This window comes from Simochromis diagramma, unplaced genomic scaffold, assembly GCF_900408965.1.
Source record: "Simochromis diagramma unplaced genomic scaffold, fSimDia1.1 OVJJ01000596.1, whole genome shotgun sequence".
NCBI classification, from domain to species: domain Eukaryota; kingdom Metazoa; phylum Chordata; class Actinopteri; order Cichliformes; family Cichlidae; genus Simochromis; species Simochromis diagramma.
Genome location: NW_024387245.1, coordinates 5,248,821 through 5,259,461, shown reverse-complemented (window position 1 = coordinate 5,259,461; position 10,641 = coordinate 5,248,821). Strand labels below are relative to the sequence as shown.

Genomic DNA, 10,641 nt, shown 5'->3' with positions numbered 1-10,641 from the left:
AAGAGGAGGAGAAAAAAAACTCCACTCAGACTGAGCTCCTAGTGGGAGAACAGTTTGATAACAGAAAAAAACACCTCAGCACAAAAAGCACATGACTATCAATACACCATAGAAACACAAGACAAGCAACAGGGGCGGGTAAAGGGTAAGAGAGAGCCGGTGTAGACAGCGCATCCGGTCCTGCAGCATGTCTGCGCTGGTCCAGTCGACTGCCATCTTCCCCGGTAGGGCACAAGCATCGAAGGCGTTTGGAAAGGGAGGGGGGATCAGTGTGTGCATATCAGTGTATGTGTGTGTGTGTGTCCAGAGTTCAGCTGAGACAGTGTCCTTCGCCCCGCCAGGCTAAGTAAGCAGTCTTCCAGCCAACCCAGGTGGCCTTGCATGGAATGGGGGGAACAGTCTAAACACAGTCGTTATCAGGGTGTTTTGTTCAGCTCCAGCCTTGAGGCCGCAGCTGGCGCCGAAGGGGTCTCCGCATGAAGTGATGGTGGTTTTTACTTTAGTGCGAACAACTCATATGAATTTCAAAGCTGTTCTAACAGTCCAACACTGGTCTCTCAATCTCCCGTTGGAGAGCTGTGAGCTTTCTATGATGTTATCCAAACTTACGTTCCGTGATGTTGTCATTCTTTTTGCTCAAAGAGCAGGTTCTGAGAACTCACGATTGCAGTGCACTTCCCCAAGATGTGATCGAATTTGCGCTCAAAGGTGTTATTCGAGCTAGCCCCTCCAGATGTAATCCAGTTTTTCACTCAGAGGTCTTGTTCTGAGTATTCGCGGCAGCCGTGCGTTCTCCAAGATCTTCAATTGCACTCAATGAGCCCATTTTGAGAAACTCACGCCTCGTCCCATCATTTCAATCCCAGCGGGCAGCCTTGTGGGGGTTTGAACAGCCGGTTCCGCTTCCTTAATTCTTCGATAAGCCAGGGCCAAGCCAGCTCCGATCAGCAAGAACCCTGTTATCATGGTTCCGAATAGGTAGATATCTTCAGCAGTCAGGCTCACCCGAGCCCAGACTTCTCGTTGAGAAGGAGCGTCAATTGCATTCAGAGACCAGTTGATCAAATCCATAATTCCTCTTTTAGGTTTTAGAGAACAGACTGTGAGAGAGTGTTCCAGGGAAAAGTAAGTAAAACACAAGACAAGACAAGGACATAAGAAGCTAAGCAGGGAAGATAAGGGCAGGAGAGGAGAAAGTGCGACCGCCTTTGCTGAGAGATTTTGTTGGAAACGTGTAATCACGGCCACTACAACCTTGATCTTTCTCATCTGATGCTCTGTATTTTGTCAATTACCTCCCCACTTCTCTGTCCTCGCAGCCTGCATCGCAAAACCAGTGGTTGATCCCACTGGTTCCCAGGCGCTGCTGGAGACCATGCTTTCGGACAAGGTGTTTGCTGTCAGTTCCACTTCGACAAGCTGATGTGAAACCTGCGCTGCCAGCATTTAGTCGGATTTTGCTCTTGAACGCCCGGTCCATCACAAACAAATCCTTCTTTCTGAATGAGCTCTTCACAGGAAAAAACCTGGATTTTCTGTTTCTCAATGAAACATGGCAGAGGCATGGTGAGTTTATTCACCTAAATAAACTGTGCCCTACCGGCTGCTTCTACTTGGGCGTCCCCCGTTTAGGTCGCCGTGGTGGAGGACTTGCTGTCATCTTTAAGGACAGTTACATATGCAGAGGTATGCAAACTGAAAACTATTCTTCTTTTGAGTCGCAAACAATTAAGGTGGGCTCTACGAACATCTTTTATTGTGTTTTAGTCTATCGCCCTCCTGGCCCTGCTACTGTGTTCTTAAAGGGTTTTACGGAGCTGGAGAAAGTTTTGATTCTTGGAGATTTTAACATTCATATTGATGATGCCTCATCTAACTCTGCAGCTGAACTTTTATCTATATCTAATTCTTTTAACTTTGTCCAACATGTCTCTGATCCAACCCATTTAAAAGGCCGTACCTTGGACCTTGTCTTTTCCTTGGGCCTCCACATTGGCAACGTGTTTGTCTAGGACGTACATTTGAGTGATCATAATTGTGTCTTTTTTAATTCAATTTTAGCTCTAAACAAACACCTATGAAGTTAAAAACTCATAGACGCATAATAACTGAGACTACTGCTGAGAGATTCTCCATTGTGCTTGACACTTCTCCACTTTTTACTGGAAATGATGTAAATAATCTCATTCAGTCCTTTAATAGAGAATGCAAATCCATTTTGGATCAAGTAGCACCTATTAAAACAAGCTCTGCCTTACAAGAAAAGACATCTTAAACTTAAGGAGAATATGCTGCAAAACAGAACGACTATGGAAGAAAACCAAACTTGAAGTACAGAGGCTCCATCTTCGAGATCTCATGCTCTCCTTTAATGATGCGGTGAAAAATGTTAGATCAGAATATTTTTCTAGACTCATATCAAAAAACAAGAGAAATCCCAAGATTCTTTTTGACTAAATCAGTGCTATTGTATCCCCAGACGTGGTACCTTTAGATAGACAGACAGAAATAAACTCAGATTTTTTGTTGATAAGATCAAAGAAATCAATGCTAAAATCTCCCCAAAACTTTCTTGTTCTCTGAGTGAGGCACTCCCTTTGCACTCCTGGTCACCTTTTACAGCTGTGACTTATGATGAAATAGCAGCCCTGTTGGACAAAATGAAGCCATCTTCAAGCCAATCAGATATTATCCCCACTAAGCTTTTCATCAATGCTTTTGATACCATTGGTCCTTGGGTTGTGAACCTTTTTAATGTTTCTCTTCAGACTGGGGTGTTCCCCAGCTTTTTTAAACATGCCATTGTGGAACCAAGGCTCAAAAAAACCTAACCTGGATCCAACTCTACTTTAACATTTTAGACTTATCTCCAAACTCCCATTTATGTCAAAACTCTTTGAGAAGGCAGTTGCTGTCCAACTTACAGCATACTTGGATAAACACAACACCTATGACCGTTTCCAATCTGGTTTTCGTAAATTGCATTCCCGGTAAACAGACCTAGAGACCTAGTAGGGATGTCTGGCTCTGTTCTAGACTGGTTTTCATCTTACATATCTGAAATGAGTTTTAGTGTGTCTGCAAACCAGATCATGTCAGAATCTACAGAGTTGCTGTGTGGAATTCCTCAGGGCTCCGTGCTGGGACCTATTCTGTTTTTAATATACATTCTTCCTTTAAGCCAGATAATACAGCAGTTTCCTGAAGTATCTTATCATCTTTTTGATATTCAGCTATACTATTCATTTAAGCCTTCTGAAGTTCTCTCTGCTCTGATTGACTGTTTAACCAACATTAAACAATGGTTGAACAATAATTGCTTATAGCTAAACCCAGTCAAAACAGAAACTTTGATTATTGCACCAGACAGTGGAATACCTGATATTAAACAGCGACTGGGTGATTTAGGTTCCTCACAGAAGCATCCACCCATCCATCCATCCATTTTCTTCCGCTGGGTCGCGGGGACAGCAGCCCGCTCTTGGCGAAGACGGTCGCACTTTTCTCCTCTCCTCCTTCCCCTTATCTTCCCTGCTTAGCCTCTTGTGTCCTTGTCTTGTCTCGTGTGTATTACTTTCCCTCGAACAATCTCTCACTGTCGTTCTCTAAAACCTAAAAGAGAATTATGGATTTGATCAACTGGTCTCTGAATGCTATTGACACCCTTTTCTCAACGAGAAGTCTGGGTTCGGGAGAGCCCGAGTGCCCTGGAGGGACTTTCCCTGCCGGATACACGATGGACGGGTGGCAGAACTGGAGGATCATGTGCCTGGCGGGACTGTCGATCGAGGACGCTGAAGATATCTACCTATTCGGAACCATGATAACAGGGTTCTTGCTGATCGGAGCTGGCTTGGCCCTGGCTTATCGGAGAATTAAGAGAGCGGAACCTGCTGTTCAAACTAGGGCTGGGTATCGTCACTGATTTCTAGAATCGATTCAATTCCGATTCACAAGGTCCCGAATCGATTCGATCCACGATTCGATTTAATTCGATTCGATTCGATTTAAATCTGGGAAATTTTGACAGTCAGAAATATAATTCAGATCAGAACATTTACATATTTTTGTATCTATAAAAAGGAAGCTGACACTCGCAAGACTTTATCCAAGGTGTGAGCATCACAGCAGATGCCTTTGTGTCAAAGTAGCTGAAGATAAAACACAGAAAAACATGTAGGTGATTTTCCTGGCCTGGGATTTTATAAAAATATTCTGCAGTAGATCAAAAACGAAAGAAAACCATTAATTAATGAACATTACCTCTGACGTTACAGCGGTTTTATTAGACACACGGCTAAGCATTTTGCATTTTGAATAATATTAAAAAGTTTCAATTTGTTCAGTATTGAACAGCAGAAATGAGGTTTTCTTTTCGGAAGAATGTAAAAGGGGAAAAAACAGCGGCCGACAGCGCTGTAAACAACAGTAGACTTGTGCGTAACAAGCAAGCGAATAATGAAGAAAGCGAAACTGTTCGAGAGAGGGGGGGGAGGGAGAGAGGGAGAGAGAGAGAGCTGCGCATCGCAATGGAAGCAAAACAGTAAAAGAGTGAATCCATGACGATGTTTATGTGAAGCGTTTGGATCTTCTTTTGCTGCTGGTTCGGTCAATATTGTTTGGAGAGAGATCAAACTAACAGCTTTAGAATCAGCGCATAAAGGGCGTGAACACAAAGCGCGGACCCGGATCAGCGAGCTGTCGGCTTTCAGCCCCGACTGTGAGAAAGGCGACATCTAACTGATTCTGATCCGCGGGTCGCGCTGTGTGTTTAAGTCTATGTGCAGAATCCGTGTACCTGCTCTCATTTACTGTGTGGTGGTTCTTGAAATTTTGTGAGATGTCACCAGAGATTCTGGCATTTCGGACAAAATAAATTTATATTAAAAAATCGATTCAGGATTTTAATGAATCGATTTTACGTTATCCAAGCCAGAATCGATTTTAATCGATGAATCGATTATAAAAACCCACCCCTAGTTCAAACCCCCCCAAGGCTGCCCGCTGGAATTGAAGCGATGGGACGAGGCGCGACCTCTCACAACGAACGCAGCATGGTTAACACCTTGGAGACGCTTACAGCTGTGGACATTAGGGGTGGTGGAAAAAAATCGATACTGCGTAGTATCGCGATATTTTGTTTGCTAATAATGTATCGATACAGGGACAGCAGACATCGATATTTTGTTCCAAAAACTTCCAGTCCACCAGATGGTGCGGTTGAGCTTTTTCTCTAGTGAGGTCAGCAGAGGTTAGGTCAGCACATGGGAAAATTGATCAAACAAAGATGGAGGAAGAAAAAGAGATCAGGAAAGCGCCATCTGCGTTTAAATCAAACGTCTGGACATACTTGGGATTTTTTAACAAGGATGGAACAAATTAGATGGATATGACACACGGGATTTGCAAGGTGTGTCCTATGAAAATAAAGTACTCTGAGAATACTACGAACATGAGGGCCCGTCTTACACGGCACCATCCAAAAATAACATTAACCGCGGACGGGAAAGCTAGCTCTAAATCAGCTCCACTGAAAAATCAACCAACGCTGGACACTCTTAGCTTAGCAAAGCTATCTCCCAATTCAGAGCAAGCTAAGAAAATAACACAATCTATCACGTACTTCATCTGCAAAGACCTGCGTCCTTACAACATTGTGGAAAACAAGGGCTTTTCTTACATGATTAAGACGCTGGAACCCAGGTATGTGATACCATCACGACGTTTTTTCGCGGACACAGCTGTACCCAATCTCTACATAGATGTGAAGCGTAAAGTTGAGGAAAGTTTGAGCACAGCAGAAAGGGTTGCATTAACTTGCGATGCATGGACCTCGCGGGCTGTGGATTCATATGTGACTATAACAGCTCATTATCTCACAGCGGACTGGCAACTGCTGTCTTACGTTCTCCAAACTCGAACATTACATGAAAGTCACACCGGAGCGAACATTGCAAATCTCCTGCAAAATGCAGCACAGGAATGGGGGATTGCCGACAAAAATCTGGTGGTTGTCACCGACAATGCTTCTAATATGACAATTGCCACTCAGCTAGCGGGATACCTGCATGTGAAGTGTTTCGCCCATACGCTCAATCTGGCATCACAACGAGCCTTAAACCTGCCTGCAGTAGCCAGGGTCTTGGGGAGAGTGCGGCGCATAACTGGGTTTTTCAATAGAAGCACAGTGGCAAACCACGCTCTGGAGCAAAAACAGAAAATGTTACAGCTCCCGACTCACAAGCTCAAGACCGACGTCTGCACGAGATGGAACAGTGCTTATGACATGCTCCAGCGTTTCCTTGAACAACAACCTGCGATTTGTGCAGCGCTGCTGTCTCCCGAAGTCAGAAAGAGTAGCACAGATATCTTTACTCTAAATGAGACGGATATTGGGAACACTGAAGAAATTGTCCGGGCCTTGAAGTCAATGCAAGTTGCGACTACTGTGATGTCTGAGGAAAAGAATCCTACTCTGTCTCTCGTAGCACCGCTGCTAGCACAGCTGTTGCACGACACCCAAGACAACATTGGTGACACAGCGCTGGTCAGAAACATCAAGCAAAGTATCAGTCAAGATCTTAAGAAGAGATATGCCAGCACAGTCGAGAGGAACACCCTCTACACAGCATCAGCTCTCGACCTACGCTTTAAAACCCTGCCGTTCCTGTCACTGGAGGAAAGACAGGAAACCTATGCCAGAGTGGTTGCTGAGGCTATAACCCTTCAGGTAAGCAAACATTCTGGTGTTATAATTTAAATAACTTACTTACAATATTAGTAGATCGGTGATATTTTTGTCATATTGGTAATATTCTATTTAACAATTAAATACATTAATTATAATTTGCTAACATATTACTGCATACTAAAAGATATGAAATATTTATTTTCTCCCTCTCTCTGTATGTGTGTGGGTTTTCTACAGGAAGAAAAGAGGCAGCAGCCCATCTGTGAGCCAGAAGCCCATGAACATCATCAGAAACCTGACGAGACTGAACAAAATCCCAGACCCCCTCTCATACCAGCCAAGATGAGGAAGTCTTGTGGGTTAACAGACTTGCTTGGTCAGACTTATGGTGATGTTGGAGCCCCACCAAAATCATTATCTGCCACAGCTGAGGAGGAGGTGAAAAGATACCAGGAGGTCACGTCACTGGCACTCACAGAAGACCCACTAAGCTGGTGGAAATCCCATGAGGAAGTCTATCCTTTCCTGGCCACGCTGGCAAAAAGATACCTTTGTATCCCAGGTAGTAGTGTCTCGGCTGAAAGAGTCTTCTCAACCGCTGGAGACATCGTCACAGCAAAACGGAGCACTCTGACTTCAGAGCATGTTGATCAGCTCCTTTTTCTGAGCAAGAATGCTGACATTGCTTCACTGTCCAAATGTGTTTAACTTTTTAGGGCAGCAACAAACAGGACAGTTTACTTATTTTAATTTAAGAAATGTTTCATTTTATTTAAATTTAAAACTTTTTTATTTAATGTAAAATTATATTTTGTTTTAAGCTATAATTGTACCAGATAGTTACGTTCAGTTAAGTTGGTTAGTAGACTGTTATACAAACCGTTCACTTTGTCAGCAATAAAACTGACTGACATGAGAGAAAGACTGAGTGTGAGACTTTATTATTAGATAAAATGGATATTGATAAAGTTTACCTTTATGGACAAAATCTGCAGTAGAAAAAATATGTGATAAATCACAAAATATCCTATTGCAATACCCAGAATATTGCAAAAATATATAAAAATAAATCGCAATAATATCGTATCGTGAGTTAAGTATTGTGATAATATCGTATCGTGGGGTGTATGGTGATTCCCACCTCTAGTGGACATTTATGTGCTTTCTGTGCAGAGGAGTTTTGTTGTTTCCTGTTCTCATGCTGTCCTCCTGTAGCCCAGCATGAGTAGAGGTCTCTTTTTTTCCTCTTGTACTTTTCCCATTGTAGTGTACATTTCAGTGTTTTTTCTGTAATGCAACCGTTCTCTGACTTGTATCCCCATGTGATGTCTGTGTTGTGTGTGTAAGGTCGGGGGGCGGGTTCATTCCACTGCAGGGCAACCTGCCACTGCATGTGGCGAATAAATTTGAACTTGAACTTGAGCAGAGAAGCCCAGACCTCCCTCTCCCCAGCCACCTCCTCCAGCTTGAACACCAAGAACTTCCCAGGCCAGCCGAGAGATATAAGCATGTCCAGCGTGTCCTTGGTCTGCCCCAGGGCCTCCTCCAGGTGGTACATGCCCAGAAAACCTCACCCATGAGGCACTCAGGAGGCATCCTTGTCAAGTACCCGAACCACCTCAACTGGCTCCTTTCGATGTGGAGGAGTAGTGGCTCTATTCTGAGCCCCTCCTGAATGGCCAAACTTCTCACCCTATCTCTAAGGGAGAGGCCAGCCACCCTTCGGAGGAAGGCCATTTCTGCCGTTTGTATCCGCGATCTCGTTTTTTCGTTCACTACCCACAGCTCGTGACCATAGGTGAGGGTAGGGAGGTAGATCAGCTGGTAAATTAAGAGCTTTGCTTTCACACTCCGCTCTCTTCACCACAACAGACCGGTAGAGGGTCCGCATCACCAATCCATCTCACAGAACCATAACCTTAGAAATCTAGGTGTTATTGTTGATAAAGCTTTTTCTTTGGAGGGACATTTAAATCAGATAGTAAGAACCTGCTTTTTTCTTTTAAGGAACATTTCAAAACTTAGATCCATTGTGTCAACAAGTGAACTCGAGATGATAATCCATGCTTTTGACTCATATGACCCCCTGTTTTTGGCTGCACTGGCTACCAATCCGATTTAGGTTCCATTTTAGAATTCTAGTTTTAACTTTTAGACCAGGGGTGGGCAATCTCAGTCCACGAGGGCCGGTGTCCCTGCAGGTTTTAGATGTGTCTTCGAACCAACACAGCTGATTTAAATGGCTAAATTAGCTCCTCAACATGTCCTGAAGTTCTCCAGAGGCCTGGTAACAAACTAATCATGTGATTCAGGTGTGTTGACCCAAGGTGAAATCTAAAACCTGCAGGGACACCGGCCCTCGTGGACTGAGATTGCCCACCCCTGTTTTAGAGCATTACAGGGCCTTCTCTTCTCTCTTTCCTCAGCTTTCCTGTCCCTATCAAACATAAATCCAGTTTTCTGTCTCTGAGACAGGTTTATTTTGGTTTGAGCCTTTCTCTGTATTATTGTAGGGTCTCTCAGTTTGCATATATGTGACTGCTGTTGTGATTTGCTGTTATACAAGTAAAACTAAATTGACTGAAATGAATTGATGAAAATCTCCTTCATGCTTTGGACCTCATATTTGGACTTCCACTGTAAAGCTACACACAACTTCTGCTCTTTGATTCAACTCCCTTGAGTCTCTTATCTGCTTAATTTGTCATCAAACAACAAGGCAGCTGGTCTCACCTAGCAATGAAAGCCAGACAGTTGTCTAATTACTTTTGATGCTCTGAAAATGGAATAGCCTGTTCAGATTTAGAATTCAGCCACATGCAGTAAAACTGAACAGAGAGAACGTCACAAAGTAAATGGTTATTAACCCAGAGTATATCAAGGCAGCAAATTCTTCAATGGCTAAGTCAGTCATCTGAGCATGCTTTATGGTTACTAAATACACAACTGAATGAAACAAGCAGCAACTGAAGGTTAGCTGCAGCAAAGGCTTGGTATCTGAAAAGTGGGAAACACAGCATTTGGTGATGTCCATAGGTCTTAGATTTTAAACAAGGATTCCGTGTAATTAAAATTATATTTATTTTAAATATTGTTTGATTTAAAATCCACTGTGGTAGTTTATAAAGGCCAAATATTTTTAAAAAAGTATATTCGTCTATATTCCTATAAGCACTTTTATAAAACAACTACACTAGAAAAAGTCAGCAATCAGATTTGATCAAGTGCTTGTCAGTGGAATGAAATGGCTTGATCTGCTGGAGTGGGAGTAAGATTAATGTCTGTGTGTCTGTGTTTCTTTTTGGTTCCCAACTCACATAAAACAGGAGCAGAATGCAACTCTGTTGCCCCAAAGGACAAGGGCTATACTAAAACGTTAATGTTTTATAATGTTTTGATTGAAACATGATGATATCAGCTGTTTTTAATAGATCATTTTTGCTGATGTCAGCATTTTTAACATGGGAATCTAATGTAGTATATTAATCTTTTTGTGTTGTTCTGTCATATAATGTCAAATTGAAAGAATAGTTCTTTAAAGAGCTTAAACAAAGAAAGCACTTTTGTCTCCCAATGACTAATATATTGCTTTAAAGTTTGGAGATGGAAACAAAAAGATGTTTCCTAATGTGTGGCCCTGATCTTTGACCTTTGACCTTGAAGCATTACATACCAAATGCCGTGATGGGAATAACAGCGCAACAAGTAACGGAGTTACTAACCCCCCTACTTTTTTCAGTAACAAGTACTCTAACTAATTACTATTTCTAACGTTACAACACCGTTACTAACAAGAAAATGCGGTGCGGTCACATTACTATTTTTCAACAAACAGACGGTTGAAGCTGTGTTTTATGGCGTTATTTTTTGCCACTATTCTGAGCGCACATAAAAAAAAAATTGAATGCACGTAAAAAAAATTGCAGGTGCAAGTGTTGCATTTTGAGGAG

At 42.7% G+C, this 10,641-nt stretch overlaps 1 protein-coding gene across 1 annotated transcript; it reads left to right on the top strand.

Annotated features, from left to right (window-relative positions):
• Positions 1–5,452: 5,452 nt before the first annotated feature.
• LOC120714068 (E3 SUMO-protein ligase ZBED1-like) lies at positions 5,453–7,419 on the top strand. Its single transcript, XM_040000101.1, has 2 exons — positions 5,453–6,730; positions 6,929–7,419. Exons 1-2 carry the CDS (start codon positions 5,453–5,455, stop codon positions 7,397–7,399), a joined length of 1,749 nt encoding a protein of 582 aa, XP_039856035.1. The 3' UTR covers positions 7,400–7,419.
• The last annotated feature ends 3,222 nt before the right edge of the window (positions 7,420–10,641 follow it).